This window comes from Gopherus flavomarginatus, chromosome 1 (genome assembly GCF_025201925.1).
Source record: "Gopherus flavomarginatus isolate rGopFla2 chromosome 1, rGopFla2.mat.asm, whole genome shotgun sequence".
Taxonomy (NCBI): Eukaryota; Metazoa; Chordata; order Testudines; family Testudinidae; genus Gopherus; species Gopherus flavomarginatus.
This window is the reverse complement of record NC_066617.1, coordinates 78,162,067-78,188,559: the sequence shown is the minus strand read 5'-3', so window position 1 is coordinate 78,188,559 and position 26,493 is coordinate 78,162,067. Positions and strand designations below refer to the sequence as shown.

Sequence of the window (26,493 nt, the reverse complement as noted above, 5' to 3'; positions counted from 1 at the left end):
TATCAGTAGAAGAAGCAGGACTGTGGAGCCACAGAGAAAACGAATGTATGCTGGCCCTTTTGTCTGATAGCAAAGACGAACTGGTAAATATGGTATCAGAGTGGGCATCTGTATTTGAAGGCAAACACAAAGAACACTGGAGTTATGCAAGTAGGGAAGGTGGAAGAAGAGAGGTTGACTGACGTTTCAGGAGAAAAACTGAATCAGAAGAAAGAATGTGTACTTGGGAAGTACATTTAGTGCCTTCGGAGAAAGAACTGGAGAAGTGAAAACAAGAAACTAATGTGCACGGGCAGCAGTGAAAAATGTGACAGAAGTACTGTGGGATGGGCAGCTAAGTAACTAACTGAAAGGAACAGTGTATGCTGCACGGTTGTCCCCCTGCATATGGTTTGGAAAAGGTGGGTCTTACAGAGATGGAAGAAAAGGAGGTAAGTAGTAGACAATAATATACTGAGGAGAATGGCTAGCATGCAGAGGGTAGACAGAGTGTACAGGGAAGAAAGCAGGAGGAAGATTAACTTGGGACTCTCAGTGACAGATAGACTGGCACATTTGAAGTGAGCTTGACATGTGATGAGAATGACAACAAGCAAAGAAAACATGGGAGGAAGCGAACAGAAAGAAAGGAAGACTGAGAATATGTTGGAAAGACTCTGTCAAGAGAAGCTTGAAGACAAAAAGCCTGGACCTGCAAGCCTACAAACCTGTACCATGGACTGCAAGGAATGGCAAAGAAACATGGTCACCTCCGACTCTGTGTAAACAGGAAAAGAAGTCAAGAAATGATGGGAAAATACCAAAAAGGAGCAGAAAAAGTATCAGAGACAATAAGAAACCAATTACACAGAAATTAAGATGTTTTATGGAAAGACCAGTAGTCTCTCTATAGTTAAAGTTGTAAACAGTGTTCCAATTTAAGGTTGGTTTTCAATAATTTTCTAACCTTAACTGAACCAGTCATTTCAAAATGGTATTTCTAGCAACTACTGAAGATAAACCCCTTCCCAAAAGTACAACCAATGTGCATGAATAATCTTAAAGCAAATCTTTTAAGTTATATATGAAATAAAAATAATAATTGGAAAATTTGTAAATTCTGTGAGACACAGGAGAGGGACAGAGAGAGAGATTGGCCTAAAAGCAACCTGTAAATTTCAGAGGCAAACAACAATGGAGACGATATATATAGCATTTGAAACTCTGTTGAAGGTTCCATACTCTAAGAGTTTACAAATCATTTAGATTTTCAAATAGTACAATAAGGTAGCACACTTATTATAGCCACCTCTTTGCTGAACAATATGCTGCATGCACATTAAACACTCAATTGATGCCGTATGTACTTGACATCATAGCATGTATTAGAATTCTATTCATCTGGAGGATGTTCTCTAGCAAACTGCAGCAGACACAGATGCACCTTTTGGCAGAAGCAATAGGCGCTATTTGCATTTATATTATTATTATTAGATTAAACAGTTCTATATAACCATGTATTAAACCCACACAATATTTTAACATCATGTTTTATCATATACTTTGTCACAAGCTGTGATGTCTCATGAAGCACTACAAATTTATTTCACTCCCCCTTCAGTATGGTAAGGACTTGAAGGTGAACTAAAGTGCTTTTTAAATAAGTCCCTACAACACAAAATATTATTTAGGATCTAGAACTTAGAACATACTAGCAGACTACAGGTCTTATGCAAATTCTTACACAGTAACTTTACTCACGTGCATAGTCCCATTGTTATAATATATCACATGCATTTCTCATTTCCGAATAATTTATACACCACTTTTCATGTGCTTGTTTTTATACCCCGTATCTGTCCACAGACAATTAGAGTATGTCTACACTTACAACTGGATCGGCAGGCAGTGCTCAATCCAGCGGGGGTCAATTTATCGCGTCTAGTCTAGATGTGATAAATCGACCTTTGAGCGCTCTCCCGTCAACTCCCGTACTCCACCACCCGTCCCCTGTCAACTCTGCTTGTGCCTCTCGTGGTGCAGTACGGGAGTGAAGACACTGCGGTTAGAAGGTCTAAGTACGTCAATGAGAGATACATAAAAGATAAATGACTGCGTAACTGTACTTACACGAGTAGCCACATTGACCTTGAGAGGATACTTGTGTGAATAAAATTATACACATATGTGTGTGCAGGATTAGGCACATAAACATTACAAATACATACAAAATATCTGAAAGTTGTTTATCTTTTACAAGATAAAAGATCTTTTTGGTGAACGTGAATTCAGGGTTCTGCATTTCTCCTGAAAATGTTTTTATTTGTTTTGGTTGGTTGTTTTTTTTGAGAAGTGAGCAAGAGAATGTGTGTGATGCTCATCATTCATGTCCCACTGATGTAGAGTATTTTAATCAAATAATAAAGTCACATGAACATTATGCTTCATGTTTGAAGAATATGGTTTTGTGTCAAACAGTGTACTATTTTCATAGACATTTCCCTTACAAAAAATTGACAATCAATTATATACATTAATGAGCACTAAGTTTGTCTGGCACTATAATTCTTTATTAGTCATCGTTCAGTGAGTTTCACTGTAACACACTGGACAAAATGTCTCGTGTACGGCAACATTTCCATTATTGTCAATGATAACAACCCAAGAGAGAAAGGAGGTTGAGATGACTCATTTTTTACTCCAGTTCAGTGGAGCAATCTAATTATTTGTAAAAGGAAACATCTCAGGAGGTACAATTCCAAAGAATAACAAAAGCTGTATTAACTAAAACAATTAATCTTAATTGCATTAATACTACTGGTTGTAACAGTGATTTCCTCTCCATGGACATGAATCTTTGGCTCCATTCACAGCATAGCTCTACATGCTAGGCAATATTCTAGTAGTAGCCAAAAGTTAATAGGGTGGGAGAAAACAAACAAAAGCAGCTTGTGCAGTTCTAAAGAGACCAGTGATTATCAGTTAGGGGTCAGCAGTGTCCATCCTCTGAATTAACAATGACTTGAGAGAGTACTTTACATAGCAGTTCAAGATGGAGAAAGATGACTATAACTGCCACAAGGATCAGAGTTAAGTCTAATTTATACATATCATTTTGCGGCCATGAAAAAAGCAACCTGTGGCGAGTTGAAGCAGGTGGACAGATGAGGAAGTTTCTAAGTTTGTTCAAAAGAGGCAGGCAATTCAAGACAGCATGAATGGATTAAAGTAGAAACAGACCAAATGTTTCAAACTTGGAAACCTAAAATTAGGCACCTAACTCTATATTTTGGAACCCAAGGGCAAAGGAGAGGTGCAGAGTCACATCACCTCTGAAACCTAAACATGGGCACCTAAATTTATCAGCCTGTGTTTATTCTGTCAAACTTCATCCATGCATCTTGGGGGTTTTATAATGAACTAAAATAAATCTCCCAGTTATACCGTGAAAACATTAAAAAACTAAGGGCTTGTCCACCTGAGCAAGCCCACCTGGAATTAGAGTACTGGTTTTCAACATGTGGTCCATGGACCCCTGGGGGTCCACAGATTTTGTCTAAGTGGTCTGTGAAAGGTTGTCATTACTACAGAACAGTGGTTTTCAACCTGTGATCTGTGCATGCCTGGGCATCTGCAGACCATGTCTAAGATTTCCAAAGAGGTCTGCACCTCCATTCGAAATTGTTTAGGGGTCCACAAAGTTGAAAAAAGGTTGAAAACCCCTGAATTAGAATGACCACACTCAAACTAAAACAGACAGACTTGATTAGCAGCACAGAGTGATTCAGCTAACAGCTGATGATTTGTTATAACTCTAACTACTGCATAACTGGAGCCTCAAGCATCCCTGCCCAACCTCTTGCATCCTTCCCTGAATGGGCCAGATAGTTTGAACTTAAAACACCATGTAGCTTGAGCTAGACGTGTGTGTGCACGCGCACGAGAGTCAGGTTAGGGGCAAAACTCAAGTTATAGCTTGAGCTAACAATACAGTGAGGACAAGCTCTTAAGTATTACATAGGTATCCTCATTTTACAGATGGGGACATAAATGTACAGAGAAAACTTTACAAAGACTTGCCTAAAGTTAGAGGGACAAGGTGAGTGAGGTATCTTTGACTGGACCAACTTTTGTTGGTGAGAGAGACAAGCTTTACAGCTACAGAGAGCTCTTCTTCCTGTCTGGGAAAGGTACTACGAGTGTCACAGCTAAATAGACTAAAGCAAAATAAATATGGAATTAATTATTTTCTCCTACTGAAGAGTAAATCAAAAGTGTGTAAGTGATGCAGAACATTATTTATGTATACATATGAAAAAAGTCCTGATATGAACAATTTTATATTTTTAATCACACCTAAACCCTAATGGTTACAATATGTCATTGCATTTATTATTGCAGTCTTGCTCCTTGAACTTGATATGCAAGAAATCTTGTGACCACTGTGTTAAGTGAACATGTCCTAAACCATTGTTTCCAAAACCTGGATTCCTGACTTATAAATCAATGTAATTAAGCTTTTAGGACTTCAATCCTAAATGCACTGAAGAAGAATTAAGCCACATAAAGCTTTGGATCAGTGCATTTAGGATCCAATCTTGGAAGACAGATACAGCATGTACTTTTTTGGCATTGTTCCTGAGTACAAAAGAAAACATTCCTCTCTATTTATACCATTTCCTGAAAGCCCAGGTGTTTGACCTGACAGCTCTGTAAGTTTCACCATTTAGGGTGTAACAGAAGACAGAATATTTTCAGTGGAGAGCCGTCCACTCCAGAATTCGAACTCCAGTTTTACCTGACAAGGGAGAGTGGTGTCCCTAGCAAGATCTCCACCTTTGTCTCCAAACTGTTGTCTGAAGGGGTTGGCTGGGGATTTAGTTTGCATTTACTAACATAAATTGGTGGATGTATTATGGATTTTTATTATTCTTTCTAAATGTTCCTAGAGACTACGGACAGGTATAATATAGTATATATATTAGTATGCATTAAGTACAAATATTATTGTAGTTAAATAGCCTAAATTGGCTTACTCCTTTTCTATAATCCTGTACTATATATCCCATAACATCTGCATTACTTGAAGTAATTTTTGGATTAAGAAGGTAGGAAACGTGTTAGGATCAGGATTTATGAGTATTTTACCATAGCAACAGGTAGGGAGTTATTCTCACAGGCCAGTGCTGGAATATCCCAAAGGAAGAGGACAAGATCATAGAATCATAGACTATTAAGGTTGGAAGGGACCTCAGGAGGTCATCTAGTCCAACCCCCTGCTCCAAGCAGGACCAATCCCCAGATTTTTACCCCAGTTCCCTTAATGGCCCCCTCAGGGATTGAACTCACAACCCTGGGTTTAGTAGGCCAATGCTCAAACCCCTGAGCTATCCCTATATGATTGTTCTACCATGGTACAAACCTAGAAGGTATCTTCACAGACCAATACCTGGAATGTTTGTATTCAGAACAAAAATAAGGAAAGGAACAGAACAACAAGTTAAGGAACTGGGCCAACTGATGGATGTAAAGAAATGTGTAACTTGCAAAATCATCTTAAAAATACTACCAATTGAAATGTGTAACTCTGGGAACACACCTTCTGCATGAGGTGAATGTAACACCGGTGCACAAGACAGCTTCCCAGAGATTAGTATCCTACAGAACCCTTTTCCTGAATTATATTATTATGGGATTGCAGCAATAAACCTGACTGACACTGAGTATGTGGTCTCTTGAGTATATTTCATAACAAACCAAAGAGTGGCTAAGCAATTGACTATACAATTTATCATCATCTAATATTATCTTGACAACTGAAAGATAGTGCCTTGACTAGCTCTAAGTGTTTTCCCCACTCTCAACAACCTTAATTTGCCCTCTTGTGCACATGCATTATGATACAATCTTTAATTACATGATCACATACTATTTTTTCATAGGACCCCTGCTTCATTCAGTGCACAAGATGGACATTACTCTAGGAATCAATCAAGGCTGTGTAGTAAAGGAAACTTGTCTGTAGGATCCCTGCTTCATTGGTTGCAGAAGTTGGAAGGTTACCTATAAGTAAGGCTATGTTTATGTCATGGAGGTCTTGGAAGTCATAGAATCCCTGACTTCCAGAGACATCCCCAACATTCTCTGCTTCAGTCCCAAGGACTGAGGGAATCTGGAACTAGCATCCAGTGGGGTTCCAGGGACAGGCAACAGCAACCACAGGCAATAAGGTGACAGACTCCTGAGGGGGCCCGCCTCCAGGGTTCCAGTGATGGGTAACAGCCTTGTGCAGGGATGGGGGAGAACATGGGAGGGGAAGGCAAATTCCTCAGGCGAGAGACTGGGAGTGTCCCGTTTTCTCTTTGGGAAATATGGTCACCCTGCACTCCCAACAGCTATGAGGGGCAACTGGCCCCACAGCTCCCAGCCACCATGGTGGCAGGGAAACCATGGAGCCACAGCAGAAAAAGTCACAGGCAGGTCATGGCTTCTGTGAATTTTTGTTTATTGCCCATGACCTGTCCGTGACTTCTGCTAAAAATAACCATGACAAAATCTTAGCCTTACCTATAAGTGAATGAGGCAGGGGATTGCAGGAAGAGAAAGGAAAGTCTCATGGTTAAGGCACGGTTAATGTTGTTCTGGAGATTCTATCCCTGCCTCTGCAACAGAGTTCCTATATGGTGTTAGGCAAGTCACTTAAACCAAAGTTTTCACAGGTAGTCATAACCGTGTGTTCCTTAATTTCTGGGTGCCCAACTTGAGACTTCAATTTGAAGAAGTACTGCACACTCACAGCTGCAACTGAATTCAGTGCGAACTGTACTTTGAACATGAGAGTGCCATACAATGCTAGGAACTCTGAAAAATCAGGTTTCAGCCTGCTCAGATTGTGCAACCAAAATTAGTGTACACTTATTATTTTAATCTCTCTGTATCTTAGCTCCCCAACTGTAAAATGGGAAAAGTATCACCTCCTCACTGCACAGAGATCATGTGAAAATACTTAGCATCTGCATGCTCTCAAATGCTATCCTGATGAGCACCATAGAAAAGCCCATCGGGAAATTAATAAATCTGTCTTTAGAGCAGGTTTTGAAGAGTGTGGAGTAAATAAGGCCTAGCACAACATAATGAACACAAGGACAAAACAACACACTGATTAGCTGCTCATTAAGTGAGCTCTGTCCATGCTGTGCACTGAATGGTCTTGTGGAAAAAGCAGTATGTGATGACATAATTAAAGACCAGGAGGTTGCACAGGCAACTTTAACTGAGGCACTCCTTATTTTTTGCGTGCCTGACTTTGCAACCTTAACATTATTTTAATGTAAATTTTGTGTAATATATGTAGATTATTTATATATCACACATGCTCTGTACACATTTACACATATATAAATAAAATAGTTGGTATTTTATATATTTATATTCTACCGCTTAAGTGTTCAAAGCTCTAGACATTATACTCTCCTCAGTCTATCAAGTCTATTTCTATAACAAACAATTTCCAACGTATCCTTAGCTCACCTTGTCAAACAGTATTGTTTTCCCAAGTCTGCCTCAGGGTCCTGCTGACGAATTGCTCTAATTGCAGTTGGTGCAGTAAAAAAGGCAGCCACTCCATGCTCTGCTAGCACACGGAAGTAAGCACCAGCATCTGGCGTTCCCACAGGCTTCCCCTATGGAGAGATAAATATAAAATGTCATAGGATAAAAATATTTCATAATTCCTTGACAGCTCATGACTTGAACGTGTAACAATAGCAATCAACACATCAACAACTGTATTTCAAAAACACTTTAGAAATACCTTTGTCAATATACAATGAGCTTATTCATTTGCTATACCATTAATCTCACAAGCTGGAGTCATGTTCCAGAGTAAACTCAAAAGGTTCTGAGCTCAATCTCCAACTGTGCCCAATAAGTGCTAGCTGCAACTAGGAAAAGTTGGGGGATGGATGTGTGTTAAAAGGAGAGCCACGAAAGAGCTGTTTCTACAATGGAGACATTGAGAGTCAATTCTGCACCAACCCTGGTCCTGGAACAGTGTAGAACAGCTTTAGAGTCCCAATCGGCTGCATAGGTGGCACGTCATGGAGGCTGGGGGAGGCTAAGTGTCCCCAAACCTCTGCTAATGCTCCCCACTACAACCCCAGCCACATTGTGGGGCTTGGAGCTCTTCTGGCCTGGCGGGCAAGAGCAGGGGGGTAGAGTGGAGACAGGCTTCAGACAGAAGTGGCAGGGCCTTGTGCAGAAGGGCTGGGGCAGGGGGCTAGACTCCCCAAACTCGGGGTTCACACACCACCCATGATGGGCTAGTTCAGCACCCAGTGTCCCTGGAGCACAGCAGCACTTCAGCCACATTCCCTTTGTCCCAGTTACATTGTCAGTGCAGAGACACAGAAGGTGGTTGTGATATTTTGAGGTTCACCCAGAGCAGTAAGGGGTTCTGCAACTGCCTGCCCAGGTAACTTTGGGGTGTCTTAATGCTGTCCTGCTATGGCTCAGATCTCTGATCAGCAGCCTGCCCACAGGCACAAGGCCTTACCCTGACCTCCATCAGCCTAGTTACTCCTTGCAGAGTGATACCAACAGACCTTCCAGTCCCAAGTCTTACCACAGCATCCTCCCTAAATTCTAAAGTAACAGACACTCGGACTGTTCCCCTCTGGTTTGTCACCCCAAAGGCATGAAACCAACCCCCCAGTTATCAGTTCACGGTTTCACTCACAAGACACACAGTTTGCACAACAGAGACCTGCTAGGGGGTAAAAGGTTTATTTAACAGAAAAAACACACATTTAAAGATGAAATAGTAAGGAAAAGCAAACATAGACAAGTTTCACAGAAAATATACAAAGACACCTTCTGGCTTTGCACTTCCATATTAGATCAAATCTCTTTTCTAGAATAAGCTACCTTTTCTCTTTGAACAGTTTCCCAGCATGTCCCTAGCCATAGTGGGGAATCCAGTCTTGACAGACAGCCTCCTGCCTTCGAGACTGTCCCTCAGATTAAAGATGGATTTCATTTCAAATCAGGGGTAGTCAATAGACGGACCATGGGCAAAAACTGGACAGTCAGACACTTTTGAATGGATCCAAAAATCTTTTTTATTTCCTTAGTATTATTATTATTGGTATTATTTTCTTTGGAGTCTGGACCTTGACTATACCTTGACCAAGAAATTTGGACTTTGACAAAAAAATAGTTAACTACTCCTACTTCAAACCCCTTCCATTTTAAAAGGGTTGGCAGGTTTCTTTCCCTTCAGTCACTACTGCTATACAAGGTGAGGAAATACTCAATTGTCTCAATGTCTTTCCATTAACATTAATGGTCAACCATTGTCATTTCCTGGGCTGGTCATGGTCACTTGAAGTTGGTTTTGGGTAAAGAACAGGCTTGGGTTCTCTCCCCTCTTGGCTGCTCCTCCGCCTTATTGTGAGGCAATGATAAAACTGTAGTACCGATCAGGAGCACAGCTTTCTCTGTTCTTAAACACCTAGATTCATAACGACAGTATACAGAGCTGTATACACAATTCATAGTGACCAAGTCCAGAACATCACAAGTTTTCATAAAAGACCCCACTCAATTCACTTCTATAGTACAACTATGCAGTATGCAACCAGTTGGTCCCAACTGCTCATTTTGGAGGTTCAGACCTTCTGTTCCCCCATTGGGGTGTCTGGACACAGATTGTCATGGTGGTAACGTAAAATTCAATAATGCTGGCTCTTTGCTACCCAGGATTCCCCTCACCTTGCAAAAATCCGCAGCTGGCTGCTCATACTGGCTTTCTGGCCTCTTCGTGCCCCACAGCAGCACAAAAAGGCTGGAGGGGGGCAAGGATCTGTCCTTTTGTATTTTGGTGTGCTACAATAGCAGCTTTTTACTAAGCACTGACTTTCCATATCTCAAAACATGCCAGGGGAATAGTAATCAACAGTAACCAGATGTGACAGTTTGCCCAGCATGGCCAGGGATAAAAAGCACCAATCATTTTCTACAGTGCTGTAAATAAGGAAACCAGGTGGCACACGATCTTCTAATAAAATTTTTATTGCTCCTGCCTGCTGCAGGGAGTGAAGGTCACCATACCTGTTTATTTTAAATGATAGAGATTAAGTAAAAACAGAGTGGCTTTTAGGCAAAGCTCTACAGCTATTGCCAGGGCCTTTTCACTAGAAAGATCACATTCAGAAGATGAACTTTCTGTATCACACAGAGCTTACAGCCAAGTCAGGAGGTATATACAGCTTTCATATTGAAAATGCCACTTGCATAAACATTGGACAAGAAGCCACAAGCGCAGAGCAAGCATTTGATTGTTGCAAATGTCACCATATTGTCACCATACTGCACTACGGCATGCAAACAAATGCACATTACAAACTCAAATCTCCACCATTTGGTATAAATGACAATTTAGAGTGCATTACATATATATGTACATATTGTGATTACATTTATCTAGACGATCAAGTCAACTGTGTTAGTCTAAGTGTCTTAACCATTCAACAGCTGAGTGAAGAGCATTATGCAAGTCTATGACAAAGTCCAAGCAGCCCCTGTTAATGGATGCAAACTACAAATGTGACCTGAATCTTTTAACTGGCCACAGAAGCAAAGGGGGAGTCACAAAGATCCCACTTATAGTCATCAGCAGCACATCTGATTCCTCTATGTCTGAAGTGATTGAGTTTTACCCAAAGATGGTGTGGAAGGTCAAAATCATGGGGCTGGACTGTTGGATCAGTCGTGAGATAAGAACAAGTTTCAAATATAACCAGTGCCTGTCACCTAATATGCCACTCAAAGAGGATATCAAGGTCCTTAGGGGAACTGTCCAAACAGCTGTGATGGGGGCTTAGTAGACTAAACATATCTTTAAACAGGTAGATGTGGCACACTTTGCACCTTATGGTGCATATTCTGCAAAGCAACTTGTTGCCCGATTCAGGAGAGTTGAGGCTGAACATGCCTGGCTGTGAAGATGGTGTCGCCAGGAGGGCTTTGGCTTCCTCGACCACAGGATGCTATTCAAGGAAGGACTGCTAGGCAGAGATGGCGTTCACCTTTCGAGGAGGGGAAAGACCCTATTTGCACACAGACTGGCTAACCTAGTGAGGAGGGCTTTAAACTAGGTTTGACGGGGACAGGTGAGCAAAGCCCACAGGTAAGTGGGAACATGAAGACCTGGGAGATGGGTCGGAAACAAGAGGGAGTGTGGGCTATAATGGGAGAGAGAAAGGAGGGTCAAGGCAAAACTGGGAGGCAAGATCAAACCAGTGTCTTAGATGCCTATATACAAATGCGAGAAGTATGGGTAATAAGCAGGAAGAACTGGAAGTGCTAATAAATAAATACAACTATGACATTGTTGGCATCACTGAAACTTGGTGGGATAATACACACGACTGGAATGTTGGTGTGGATGGGTATAGTTTGCTCAGGAAGGATAGACAGGGGAAAAAGGGAAGAGGTGTAGCCTTATATATTAAAATGTACACACTTGGACTGAGGTGGAGATGGACATAGGAGACGGAAGTGTTGAGAGTCTCTGGGTTAGGCTAAAAGGCGTGAAAAACAAGGGTGATGTCGTGCTAGGAATCTACTATAGGCCACTTAACCAGGTGGAAGAGGTGGATGAGGCTTTTTTTAAACAACTAACAAAATCATCCAAAGCCCAAGATTTGGTGGTGATGGGGGACTTCAACTATCCAGATATATGTTGGGAAAATAACACCGTGGGGCACAGACTATCCAATAAGTTCCTGGACTGCATTGCAGACAACTTTTTATTTCAGAAGGTTGAAAAAGCTACTGGGGGGGAAGCTGTTCTAGACTTGATTTTAACAAATCGGGAGGAACTCGTTGAGAATTTGAAAGTAGAAGGAAGCTTGGGTGAAAGTGATCATGAAATCATAGAGTTTGCAATTCTAAGGAAGGGTAGAAGGGAGTACAGCAAAATAGAGACAATGGATTTCAGGAAGGTGGATTTTGGTAAGCTCAGAGAGCTAATAGGTAAGGTCCCATGGGAATCAAGACTGAGGGGAAAAACAGCTGAGGAGAGTTGGCAGTTTTTCAAAGGGACACTATTAAGGGCCCAAAAGCAAGCTATTCCGATGGGTAGGAAAGATAGAAAATGTGGCAAAAGACCACCTTGGCTTAACCACGAGATCTTGCATGACCTACAAAATAAAAAGGAGTCATATAAAAAATGGAAACTAGGTCAGATTACAAAGGATGAATATAGGCAAACAACACAGGAATGCAGGGGCAGGATTAGAAAGGCAAAGGCACAAAATGAGCTCAAACTAGCTATGGGAATAAAGGGAAACAAGAAGACTTTTTATCAATACATTAGAAGTAAGAGGAAGACCAAGGACAGGGTAGGCCCATTGCTCAGTGAGGAGGGAGAAACAGTAACAGGAAACTTGGAAATGGCAGAGATGCTTAATGACTTCTTTGTTTCGGTCTTCACTGAGAAGTCTGAAGGAATGTCTAACATAGTGAATGTTTATGGGAAGGGGGTAGATTTAAAAGATAAAATAAAAAAAGAGCAAGTTAAAAATCACTTAGAAAAGTAAGATGCCTGCAAGTCACCAGGGCCTGATGAAATGCATCCTAGAATACTCAAGGAGTTAATAGAGGAGGTATCTGAGCCTCTAGCTATTATCTTTGGAAAGTCATGGGAGACGGGAGAGATTCCAGAAGACTGGAAAAGGGCAAATATAGTGCCCATCTATAAAAAGGGAAATAAAAACAACCCAGGAAACTACAGACCAGTTAGTTTAACTTCTGTGTCAGGGAAGATAATGGAGCAAGTAATTAAAGAAATCATCTGCAAACACTTGGAAGGTGGTAAGGTGATAGGGAATAGCCAGCATGGATTTGTAAAGAACAAATCGTGTCAAACCAATCTGATAGCTTTCTTTGATAGGATAACGAGTCTTGTGGATAACGGAGAAGCGGTGGATGTGGTATACCTAGACTTTAGTAAGGCATTTGATACGGTCTCACATGATATCCTTATCAGTAAACTAGGCAAATACAATTTAGATTGGGCTACTATAAGGTGGGTGCATAACTGGCTGGATAACCGTACTCAGAGAGTAGTTATTAATGGCTCCCAATCCTGCTGGAAAGGTATAACAAGTGGGGTTCCGCAGGGGTCTGTTTTGGGACTGGCTCTGTTCAATATCTTCATCAACGACTTAGATGTTGGCATAGAAAAGTAAGCTTATTAAGTTTGCAGATGATACCAAACTGGGAGGGATTGCAACTGCTTTCGAGGACAGGGTCAAAATTCAAAATGATCTGGACAAATTGGAGAAATGGTCTGAGGTAAACCAGATGAAGTTCAATAAAGATAAATGCAAAGTGCTCCACTTAGGAAGGAACAATCAGTTTCACACATACAGAATGGGAAGAGACTGTCTAGAAAGGAGTATGGCAGAAAGAGATCTAGGGGTCATAGTGGACCACAAGCTAAATATGAGTCAACAGTGTGATACTGTTGCAAAAAAAGCAAACGTGATTCTGGGATGCATTAACAGGCGTGTTGTAAACGAGACAGGAGAAGTCATTCTTCCGCTCTACTCTGCGCTGGTTAGGCCACAACTGAAGTATTGTGTCCAGTTCTGGGCACTGCATTTCAAGAAAGATGGGGAGAAATTGGAGAGGGTCCAGAGAAGAGCAACAAGAATGACTAAAGGTCTTGAGAACATGACTTGTGAAGGAAGGCTGAAAGAACCGGGTTTGTTTAGTTTGGAAAAAAAGAAGACTGAGAGGGGACATGATAGCATTTTTCAGGTATCTAAAAGGGTGTCATCAAGAGGAGGGAGAAAACTTGTTCACCTTAGCCTCTAATGACAGAACAAGAAGCAATGGGCTTAAACTGCAGTAAGGGAGATTTAGGTTGGACATTAGGAAAAAGTTCCTAACTGTCAGGGTAGTTAAACAGTGGAATAAATTGCCTAGGGAGGTTGTGGAATCTCCAACTCTGGAGATATTTAAGAGTAGGTTAGATAAATGTCTATCAGGGATGGTCTAGACAGTATTTGGTCCTGCCATGAGGGCCGAGGTCTGGACTCAATGACCTCTCGAGGTCCCTTCCAGTCCTAGAATCTATGAATCTATGACCGGAAGCCAGGACAAGTCAGTCAGTTTCATGATATCTGTTATTAAATACATGGTTTTGTTCAACTGAGTGTCTACCAGTCACAAGTGAGATGAGATGAGCCACACCAGGGAGCAACATTCTATTACATAATAGCACAAGACAAGCCCAAAGTTTCTTAATGTCTGCACATTGCCTCCCCAGGAACCAGCTAGTTTGCTGATCAGGCTGTTTCTACAGTGTGGCCTTAGTAAGGTGTTGCTCGAAAACTCAAGTTACAGTCCAGTGTAACACCTAGATACACAACTGAGTCATGGTCTAGCCCAAGGGTCGGCAACCTTTCAGAAGTGGTGTGCCGAATCTTCATTTATTCACTCTAATTTAAGGTTTCGCACGCCAGTAACACATGTTAACGTTTTTAGAAGGTCTCTAAGTCTATAATATATAACTAAACTATTGTATGTAAAGTAAATAAGGTTTTTAAAATGTTTAAGAAACTTCATTTAAAATTAAATTAAAATGCAGAGTCCCCTGGACCGGTGGCCAGGACCCGAGCAGTGTGAGTGCCACTGAAATCAGCTCATATGCCGCCTTCAGCACCCGTGCTATAGGTTGCCTACTCCTGGCCTAGCCTGAGTCCATTCACGAAGATTTTAAGCTGTTTGTTGGCCTTTGTGTGGTATAGACGGAAGCAGCTAGAAACTGTCCTTTTTCTGTTAGTACTAGGTGTGACACTCTGCACCCCATAGTCATCATAGTGGTATGGTTAATGATATGATGACGTAATTATGATGCATCTTGGACAAATTGTGTTGTGTGGTGTCATTGGAAATGTTATGATTTGCTGAATATAATTATCCTACTTGTATGCATGCACCATTTTTGTATCGGGAGTTATGAATATTGACTATCAGTATTTCAAAGGTGGTTGCACCAAGGTGAAACCCACAAACCAAGATGCTTCCAGTCTAGATGGCCGATAGTGAAGAGTCTATTCAAGGTAATGGGCCATTAAGGAAAACAATAGGCCCTGGGAGAAGCTTATTCCCCACCTGGTGAGCCTTCCAGGTAATGCTTCAGTCTGCCTATGAATAATGGCTGCTATGACTCAGCGAAGCATGCAAAGGCATGTGACTAGACTATATGATACTCACCTCCATTTGGGTACACCTCTACCTCAATATAACGCTGTCCTCAGGAGCCAAAAATCTCACCGCGTTACAGGTGAAACCACGTTATACCTTGCTTTGATCCACCGGAGTGAGCAGCACCCCGCCCCCCCCCCCCCAGGTCACTGCTTTACCACATTATATCCGAATTCGTGTTATATCGGGTTGCGTTATATCAGGGTAGAGGTGTGCCTGTATTTTTCCACAAACTGGGCTGGCAACTTGGCTTGGAACAAAGGTGTTCCCTTCATAAGGAAGAAACTATAAAAGGGGGGAGTGATTTCACCAGTCAGCCTCACTCAACACTTGGAAATACCTTAGAAACAAAGACTGAACTGAGGGAAGTGCTGGTCCCAGTTGAAAGAAAGGATTCCTGCCTATGTATAAAACATCTACAAACTGCTTGTACTATCTAACAGGGTCAGACCCTGTTTGATTCAAATCCTGTGAAGTGTATGAGATTTAGATTGAGTTTTGTTGATTTCTTAAGTAATCTTCTTTGATCTGTTTACTATCATTTATAATCACTTAAAATCTATCTTTCTGTAGTTAATAAATCTATTTTATATTCTTTACCTAAAACAGTGTGGTTCGCGTGAAGTGAAAAATCTCAGCTCAGTTAACAAAGGCTTTGTGCATGTCCTCTCCACATCAAGGGAGGGGTGGACTGGGTAATAAATTCATACTGGTTGAGCTTTTGACCACGGCAGGACAGTACAGCTCTGGGGTTAGGGGCTGGGGAGCTGGGGATATTCAGGCTGGAGACTGTCTATTGTTGGTTCATGCAATGACTGGCCAGAGCACTCATGAACACAGCTGGGTGTGGTCCCTGCCTGTGGATGTTGGTGAGAGTGCAAGCTTGGAGGGGATTGCAGTTTGTCACAACATCACTGTGTGAGAGGGAACCCAGACCGGTATGGCAGAGGGATCAGCGGTACCCCAGTTCTAGTTTGCACTCTGGGGGGACCTCTCACACCAGGTTTATGTCTCCACTTTTTATAATAATGAGTCATCTCTTTCATATCTGCACTCAGAAAGGAGTGCCGGAACCTACATAAAAGGGGGGTGCCCTCAGTGCCGGAACAGTGGCCTCACCTCTGCCCCGAGGTCTCACTCCTCCTCTTCCCCCCGATGCCCCGACCCTTGGCCAGGCCGGAAGCTGGAACCAGGCTGTAGTAAGAGCTGCCCGCACAGGGAATCTGGGCTGCTGTGGGGAGCCCCAGACCCTTCACCTGCCCTAGGTGGGGGGCCAGGGTGCCCAAGAGCAAACCCTGGTCCATGTCCCCACCTCCACTGCTGCCCAGGGCAGATGGAGGGCCCGGAGCTCCCCATGGTGGCTCAGGTTCCCTGGGCAGCTCTTACCAGGGACCGGCTTCCAGCCTGGCAAGGGCCTTGGGGGGAAGAGGAGCAGCAGGGGGCAGAGCCCCATGATGATTGGGAGCTAAGACCCATCTCAGATCCCGTCCCTCCCCCCCTCCACACAGGAAGACACTGGCTCTGCCATGAAGCACCACCCCGAAAAGCGTGTGGGCATGGCCCTCCCACTATTAAAAGTGAGGGAGCCATTGTTTTCCTAACTTCTCCCTGGTACTGGCATCCCTGCACTCAGAATGTCTAGGTGACAAATCCTGGTCCTGTAGTGCCAAGCAGATGACACCTGTGTAGTTAAAACAATTGGCACTGGTATTAGGAAGGTTGTAGGATAAATATAAAATTAAAGATTTAAAGTTAGCTTATTGGTTAAGGAACTATATAAGTGTTTAAAGAAAGGCCCTGACTAGCAAGTAGAAGGAAGGCCATGAAAACGATGAGTTATAAGGCCAAAAGGAATGAAGTAGGGAGAACGTCTGATTCAAAGACTAAATAATGAGATAAGGGAAAGTTTCTAAAAAGACAACCCTTAACCGACGCGGGTGACTGCAGATGCTTTTAAATCAAATAAAGAGAATCTGTCTTAAAATGAGCTAATACAGATCTTCCCACCCTACATACGAGTCTTATCCCCTATGTGAACCCAGGTGCAACAGGAAAACAGTTGAACAGCAAGAAGGAAAAGAGGAAAGTGATAGACAGGAGATACTGGTCTAACACTCAGCTCAGGACACAAGTTTGATAGCTTTTCAGGAAAGGATGCCACCGAATTTCCTCTGGGAACTCTCCACTATCCGTTCTTTTCCATCTTATCAATTTCTCTATATCAGTATCTTCCTGCTCACTCCTATGCCAATCTATTATCTTGCTGACCTCTTCTGTCTCTCTGAGCATTAGGACCCTGCTCTCTTCTGGTTCCCTTCCCCAAGTGCCACTTCCTCCTTGGGCATTCCCTCCAAAAATGGTCAGAGTTACCACAATGCCAGCATCCATCCGCTTCCTCACTTTGATCCCACATCCATCATAATCTGGTCTGATATTTCCATGGAAACTTGCACTGGGCCTGAATCCTCACAGCCTCCTTAAGCTGATCCAGTTCACCCCTTAATTCTAACACTCCCGACACCGTCTACATGACCCGTGATTCATAAGATGGTGTCTCAACCTCCCTTCTCTTCTTCCAGAGAATGGACATACATCCTAGCACCAGTACCTTGAAAACTAAAACTTCCAGTCTCCTTCCCAGTTCCATCTCTGTAGCTACTTTGATAGTTTCATCTAATCTTTGGGTCTTCCCCATCTGGAGCTATAGTTGCATCTCCCCACTAAAAACGTAACTGACCTCAGGCTAAAGCATCTTGCATCTCAGAGCCTGCTTATGGGAAGGTGTTCATAACCAATCTCTGGCTTCTTCCTATAGTTGAGAAAAGCTGCCCAGTCTCAATCAGTGCATGCTGCAGGCTCCAAAGAATGTGTAAGGGCATCTGTTAAGACACTGATAGTCCTGTCAAACCTTACTGCTAAATCCTCATCCTCCCTGTCTTTCCCTATGAGCAACAGGCTCAGGAACTTCAGCTTAGTGTACTCAGCTCACTCATTCAGACTGGCTGCCATTCCGAACTGTGCATGCCAATCACGTCACTTTTGTTCCCCTCTACTATATGGGCTGGGTTAAATACAGGCCATGCTGCCCTTCTTGGAGGTGGCATAGAATCATATAAGATTAGGATTGGAAGAGACCTCAGGAGGTCATCTAATCCAACCCCCTGCTCAAAACAGGACCAACGCCAACTAAATCATCCCCACCAGGGTTTTGTCAAACCAGGCCTTAAAAACTTCTGATGGAGATCCCACTACCTCCCTAGGTAACCCATTCCAATGCTTCATCACCCTCCTAGTGAAATAATTTTTCCTAATATCCAACTTAGACCTCCCCAACTGCAACCTGAGACAATTTCTCCTTGTTCTGTGATCTGCCACCACTGAGAACAGCGTAGCTCCATCCTCTTTGGAACCACCCTTCAGATTCTTGAAGGCTGTTATTAAATCCCCACCCCTTCTCTTCTGCAAACTATATAAGACCAGTTCCCTCACCCTCCTTCCAAGTCACTCATTTTCTTCCCTTCAAATGCTAACAAAAAGAAACCTCTCTACAATTAACAATAGTTAATCTTTTAAATAAATGGTCCGGATCACAGACTTCCACTTGCCTCACTTTTAAGATAATCACCACAAATCCAACTGTGGCACCAAACTTTGAGTTGCACACATGTGCTGGTTGATTTCCTAGGGTAGGAACACCTTCATAATTTGTTGAGGGATGAAATGAGAACCTGCTTGTGGTCTCTTTCCTCCTATGTACATAAGCACAACGAATGTCATTAAACTGGTGATCAAAAGTCCCGAAAAGGCCTACAAGTCAGCAAAGCAATGGCAAAAATGGCCGCTTCCAAGTCAAACCAGACACCAGCCCCTCACTGCACATAATGCAGTTAAATATCAAGGGTTTATCCAGAACAAAATGCAACTACCTCACAAAGATCCTATGAACTGATAAAACTGACTGGAGGAAATGTAAGTTGAGTGAAAAAGCCATCGCTTCAAGATCAACAGATAAACCCATCTTAGCAGTCTTCCATCCAAAACAATGCCTGGCAACCTATGCCAAAGGTGATGTGAAGAACCCTATACAGGTACTCCCTAACACAACCCCTAATTCCATCGCCATCCAGGTCAGCAACTTGACGTTAGTGAATGTCTATAAACGTCCATTAACGAACTAGCCCTCTCGCAGTACTTCCACTTTCAAGCCACCCCACCATCACATAGGCGACTTCAACAGCCACCACAATTTGTGGGGCTATGACACCAATGATTGTGCAGGAGAAAAACTATCATCACAGGCAGTGGCAGAAGACCTTTGCCTGCACTACAATGCTAAGGAGCACGGTACTTTTAGGTCAGCACACTGACAAAATGCTATATGCCTGACCTTTGCTTTGTATTGCAAGAAAATAACAGCCACCTTTTGCCATCAACAAGGATAGTATTTGACAACTTTCCCAACAGCCAACACAGACCTCTTGTGATTCAGGTCAGCCTCCAGATCCTGCTACTTCAAAGTCTCTGTTAAAACTTTCAGAAAGCAGTATGTCCAAAATACAGCAGGCACAGAGAAATTTGTGAAGTGCATGCCTCCGACCTTTGCCAATTATCATCACCTCATTAGCCTAATAAAAGCTGCCAAAGCCAATATTCCCAGGTGATACAGAAAGGCTTTCACCACCTGCTGGACATTAGAGAGCAAAGAACTGCTTTGGCAGTATAAGGCAAAAGAAAAACTGCATACAGCAAAAGCCTTGGGCCTTTCCCTGCAGCCATATTAGGAAAGTAGCAACCACAAGCCAAGAAGCTGAAAGTCACATCCTCACATTCCTTCTAAATTCTATCAAAACAATGTAATATTGGGCTGGTAAGAAGGCACCCTTGCTAATAGTGCCCACCATCACCAGATAAGCAAGGAATCTCTTAAGATGTTTAAAGAAAACAACGTTGTTTGATAGCACTCTGTCTGGCAAGGAATCACTTATCAATGTTCTGATTGTAACACCCATACTTCCATTGTTTTAGCCTTTATGGTTCCTACTTTTCTATTGTTTATCTGTATGGTCTCTGTCTGGTTCTTTGATTGTTTCTATCTGTTGCATAATTAATTTTGCTCAGTGTAAATCAACAATGGCGGTGGAGTCAGATTAGTTAAACAATTGTTTCATAATGGGCTAGGATTGTTGAAAATTACCTTTTTATACTACTTTGGTTAAGGTACAGCTAAGCAGGACTCAAGTTTCACTATATAAACTGAGGTCCAAAAGGAAGCTCTTTGGGACCAACTCCAGGACACAGCCCCAAGATCAGAGCTGCCAGACTTCAACACTCTGCCAGTCACACCATGCAGAAGCTGGAGTCCTCAGATGACCTGGTCCTGGCTGGCCAGCAGGAAAAGTTCATCTGCCTTATTGGGATTGGTAAGCATTGTATGCTTAGCATGTGCATTCTGTTCTGGTAATTGTTAACAAAAAGAGGTTAAGGATATTACTGTGTAAGGTTCTTTCACTGGTAAAAAGATCCTGCAAACCCACAGAAGAGTACACCCTGAGCCCTAGGAATTGGATATGGGTAGGTGCCTTTCCCCCAGAGCCCTAGGAACTGGGAATGGATGGGGATGCCTAAGTCAACCGTTGAGCCTAGGAACTGGGTAAAAGTGGATGCCCTGGAGTGTGTGGGTATCAGTGTCTGATCTTTATAAGGGAACAACTTTTACCACATACTAAGCCTACATGTAGCTAATGTTTGGCTGAAGAAGATGATGGTTTTAACAGCGTTAAACATAACATGAAGAAAAGTAGATAATGTGATGATAGTTGCATTATATTTGAATTTTCGTGTTTCAGTATTACTGAGGAAAGTCCATAGCCAAAACATGTCACTTGTTTTCAGGTGTTAGCAAATGAAAGCATGAGGCCAGGGAAACTGCAGAGACATTTAGAAACTGAACGCCCAGAATTCGAAAAACAAGAGCAGCAATTTTTCTTTTGGAAACAAGAAGAATTAAAGCTTGAGGGAGTGGCAGGGATGAGAGAAGTCATGTATAAAGAGGCAACTGTTCCTCAAAAATGCTTTAAATGATCTTGTGTTGTGGCCAGGTGAATTGCAAAAGGTAAATCTGCACACACCATTTACCAAAAAATTCAACTTCCAGCAGCAATAGACATGTAGAATTATGACTGGGGAACAAGTAGCCATGGCACTGATAACCATTTTTATGGCAAATAATACCATCCACCGACACAATGATTATCTTGCAGAAAACATCCAGAAGCAGTTGACAAAACAAGTTAAGAAGAGGCAATAGGCAATCAGAGTTGGAAGAGAACTCAGGAGGTTATCTAATCCAACCCCTTGCTCAAAGTAGGACCAACGCCAACTAAATCATCCCAGCCAGGGCTTTGTCAAGCCAGGCCTTAAAAACCTCTGATGGAGATCCCACCACCTCCCTAGGTAACCCATTCCAATTCACAGACATCGCCTACATGGCTCAGTTTCTGATGCATATGGGATTTGACAAAGCAGGTATAATAGTTGAAGACTTATTTTGCAAAGAAATCCTAAGCTGAACAACTAGTGAGGAAATTTTCAAGATCCTTGATTAATTCATACTGGTTGAAGATCTTAACTGGGCTACATGTCCTAGGCCATGCACTGATGGGACAGGACCATGATCCAAAAGAAGAGCGGGACTGCAGCACAAGTCAAGATTCAAAACCATCTGAACTATAGTGTCCTGAACTCTTGAATCTAGTACCTAAGTCAATTAAAAAAAAACAAAAAGCAAACAAAAAAAAACACTGTACTTGGTTGTAGGGAGCCACCAAGTTTTAAAACATCCATATGGGAGCCATAGCACTAAAAAGTTTGGGAACCACAGTGCTAAACATCTAAAGCCAATCCTCCATTATCTCCATGGTTAAGAAAGTGTTTCCTCCAAAGCAGTCATTCTTTGCTGGCCCAAGATAACAACATCCCAAATTTCTTCCCAAACGTACATTTATTTCATGATAGCACACTATTGCCCATGATCATGCAAAGACCACATCTAACTTAATGCAAAGACATATATGTATTTAACTGTATATATGTATGTAATCCTGTTGCCTTTAATGGAATTATGTATACCAGTGTTTCTCAAACTGGGGTCCACGGCCTCCTAGAAGTCCCCGAGGGTAACCCTGGGGGTCCGCTAGCAACGGTGATTAACTCCTCCCTGTCCTTCCCAGTGTCTCCTTCATGCCGGGGAACTGCTGTTCCCCAGCGTGAAGGAGGCACTGGAAGGGTGGAGAAGGAGCAGGGAACCTGGTTCCATGCCGCTCCCAGAAGTGGCCAGAATGTCCTTGTAGCCCGGTGGAACAGGGAGGGGGGTCTCCGTGCGCTGCCCCCAGCCCAAGCGCTGGCTCTGCAACTCCCATTGGCTGGGAACTGAAGCCAACTGGAGCTGAGGGGGCAGTGCCTGCAGGCAGAGGCAGCACATGGAGACCTCCAGGCCCCCCACCTAGGAGCCGCTGCCAGAGCGTAAGTGCCAGTCACCTCAACCCCTCCTCCACCCCAATCCCTTCCCCAGCACCCTCACCCTGCACCACCCTGCCCTCACCCTGCACCAAACTCCTTCCCAGAGCCTGCACCTCAACCCCCTGCCCCAGCCCGGTGAAAGAGAGTGAAGGTGGGGGAGAGCGAGTGATGGGGGTGTGTGGAGTGAATGGGGGCATGGCCTAGGTGAAGGGGGCAGGGTAAGGGCTGAGCAGGGGGGGAATTGTGGGGTTCCCAAAAAATTTTAAATCAAAATGGGAGTCCTTAGGTTGCTAAAGTTTGAGAACCGCTTATGTACACAATTAAGGTGTAAAAGTCTGCAGGATTAGGGTTCATGCTAGGTTCAGTTAATTTTATTTTGAAGTAGTCTCAGAAATTTTAAAAAGCAACACATCTAAACATAGCACTAAGATGGTAAAATGTCAAACCTGAAGTAGAGCCCTGTGTAGCTCCAACATGTGTACCTCCCATCAACAGAAGTTGGTCCAATAAAAGATATTCTGTCTCTTTCAAGCATTTACCTCATACAAAACAGTTGTATTCCCATGCAGGAGAGGTGCATAACAAACGTAGGAATGGCCAACTACCCAGCCTAAGTCAGAAGCTGCCCACCATACCTAAAATAAAATTAAAATTAAATTCAGTTAAACAAAAAAAAAGAGTTCCAAAAAGTTTTAATACATGCAACTACAATTTAAATAGCACTTGCCTCTCCAGGTCTGAGTCCATATATACCTGACATTGTCCAGTTCAACATAACAGCATAGCCACCTGTTGGTCTAACAACACCCTAAATGAGAAGTAATTTAAAATTAAGATCACTTAAAAGGCAAACACACATTAAATCTCTATTAAAAAAATCTCATTACTATAAATTAGCTAGAATATTTAAAGTTGTGTAACTTCAGCTTTGACATCCCTGCCATATCAGGATAATATAACAGCCCAATCCTACAAATATTTGCTCATACAAGTAGTCCCATTGAAGAAAGGTCAAGCATGGATTAAAATTAACTTTTGCATTATTACCTGGAGGATCAGTTCAAAAGACAGAGCAAAAAATAGATCTGATCTCAATTATTTACACAACACAACCATCACTCAGCTAAAATCCTCTCTTTAAAATCAGTTTTCCACACATTTACAAACAAATGTTATAAAACATTTAAAATAAAAGAAAATTTAATGCAAGTATGTACAGAAATTAATCCTCTCCTTCTCTTCAGTAACAGAACATAAGCACCATGCTATGGAATATTATATATATTGCTGTTAACAGCATCCTGCACAGTTAGTTATGTTGAGAACTAGAGCTGATTGAGAATTTCCAACCTAAAACTAGCTCAATGCTGATTCATTGAGCCCAGAATGTTTCACAAAAACATACTGAGTCTGACAGATTGGCTATCTGGCTGCTATTTCACCAGTGCTGTACAGCATAGGGCAGAAGAAAAACTGACAAGAATCACAATCAATGTCATACACTAGTGGCAGGGTCCTGGGGAGCCTATTTCATTTTGGAAACATCATATATCGAAGTTTTCAAAGCAAAATTTTAAATAGAATGTGTGGGTTGCAGGAAATTTTGAAAAAAAAGGTTTTAGTCTAATCTGAATCAAAACTAAACCAAATTTCAAAAAGCAGAAATTTTCCCCTAACTGGAAATTACGAGTTTTGGCCAACTCTACTGACATCTAAACGTTGCTTCTGAGATACAGTTAGCACAGCAGTCGCTAGAAATTTTGGAAGAGTGGGGATCACAGGACCTATGTGCACCTACTTATATAAGCTTAGCTGTAATACCCCACAAATAACTGTGCCATTTCATCTAAGTACTTTATTTTAATTCTCCAAAAGAAGCATCATGCATTTGACTCCTCTGTGCTTTGATTAACTGGACTGCTATCTGTTTGTTAAAAGCTCCTAGTCACTGAGGGTAAGTAGTGTTCCTACCCTTTTTAGTTATATTTCACCTCAAGATGAATAGGCACCTAGGAATCCCTTCCCCCTCTCTCAACCTATGTCCTTTCATGCCAGTCATTGCCTCTATTTTAAGATTTTCTTTTCTATTCTCTGCCCCCATTTCTCCGTCTTATTTGGTTTTCTTCTTGTTGTGCAATTGTATTTTTAGCTATTTTCCCCGGTTCTGCTCACTCAATATTTTCCTCCACCTACCAGGCCATTCATTATGTATTCCACTGACCTCACCCAGCCACCAGCACTACACAGCTCTCTTTCCAACTTGTTATGATATAGAAAAATTTTTGCAGTACCAGAATGGGGCAAGTGAAAGGGATGGAAAAGCACATAGCTGGTGCCTCTGGACCCAAATTTCTCACCGACATGCTCTTACCTACTCCCACCCATCTCCCACACTCCCTAGAATCAGTAAACCAAAAACAATTTAGAGTTAAGTGTCATGATATTAAGTATCAGAGGGGTAGCCATGTTAGTCTGGATCTGTAAAAAGCGAAAGAGAGTCCTGTGGCACCTTATAGACTAACAGACGTATTGGAGCATAAGCTTTCGTGGGTGAATACCCACTTTGTCAGATGAATGCAGTGGAAATTTCCAGAGGCAGGTATAAATATGCAGGCAAGAATCAGTCTAGAGATAACGAGGTTAGTTCAGTCAGGGAGGATGAGGCCCTCTTCTAGCAGTTGAGGTGTGAACACCAAAGGAGGAGAAATGTCTCATTGAAAGGTGACCTAGGGCCAGAAAGAGTTAATTAACTCACAGACTGACAGATATTAAGTGTCTGTTTTCCACAAAGATATAATAGGCTTTCCACTTAGTCTTTTAGATGCTTCCTCCACCCTCCCACCGCTCTCCCATGAGGGAGACCTTTTTACTGTATTTGAGAAGACACTTAAATCTGCATCATATGTGATTAAATGGAGTATTGCTTCAAACATTTTACTGAAGAAATACTCCTTTCCTTTGCTGTAAGAAAGTTCTAACACAAACCCTATGGGCTGCTGCTTTAGTAGTATACAGTTTTAGACTGCTCTTAGCAAGAGTCAGCCAACCGGCAAAAGTGAAACAGATTTGACATTTAATCTTAAAATAATGGGGGACAGCAGACAAAATGTAAATTTTCATTAATTCTTGGATACCTTAAGTTTTTGGCTAAAGTTCCTGGGGATTGGGGGCGGGGGGAATTGGAAAAAATATACAAATATAAACAGAAAAATCTTTTAATACAGCAGTAAAGTAGCCAAGAAAAAAGTTTGGGGCATTCTGTGTTCTGCTCAGCATATCAGAATTCTTCTAAAGATATATAACTGACTGAATTTGAAAAGCATATGCTGCCTTAGTTGTCTAACTTTATTCAATCTCAACTTCCTCCATTTTAAAAAAAAAAGAAAAAAAAGGAGCATATGAACATCACATATGACATTAGTCAACATTACACTCTGATTCCAGTTAAAATTCATGGACTATTATCTGATCCTCCTTTATTCAGTATAAAACAAAAAGTCATCACAAAGTAAACACTGTTGACCAACCTATCACTAACTTATTATATAAACATATCACACCGCTAATATAGAGGGTGCATACATAGATAAGAAATATGTCCCTTTTCCTAAAGAATTTATATTAAACAAACATTTAGATTAGAATGCATTTTCTTTTATGTCATTCACATTTAGATCCACTAATATGATTTACTGGAAGACAATGAACTTTAAATCT

At 42.0% G+C, this 26,493-nt stretch overlaps 1 protein-coding gene across 3 annotated transcripts in view; it reads right to left on the bottom strand.

The window, feature by feature from the left end:
• Positions 1 to 26,493, bottom strand: part of ACSS3 (acyl-CoA synthetase short chain family member 3) — a 173,372-nt gene that overhangs the window by 74,353 nt on the left and 72,526 nt on the right. For 2 of the 3 annotated variants that reach the window (XM_050935246.1, XM_050935237.1), the window contains exons 6-8: positions 23,504 to 23,584; positions 23,316 to 23,411; positions 7,510 to 7,661 (exon numbers count right to left, since the gene is read on the bottom strand). In XM_050935246.1, coding sequence (XP_050791203.1) covers positions 7,510 to 7,661; positions 23,316 to 23,411; positions 23,504 to 23,584 — 329 coding nt within the window. Of the gene's footprint in view, positions 1 to 7,509; positions 7,662 to 23,315; positions 23,412 to 23,503; positions 23,585 to 25,338; positions 25,473 to 26,493 lie in introns of those variants that run through there. The other variant, XM_050935255.1, reaches the window with a different exon arrangement.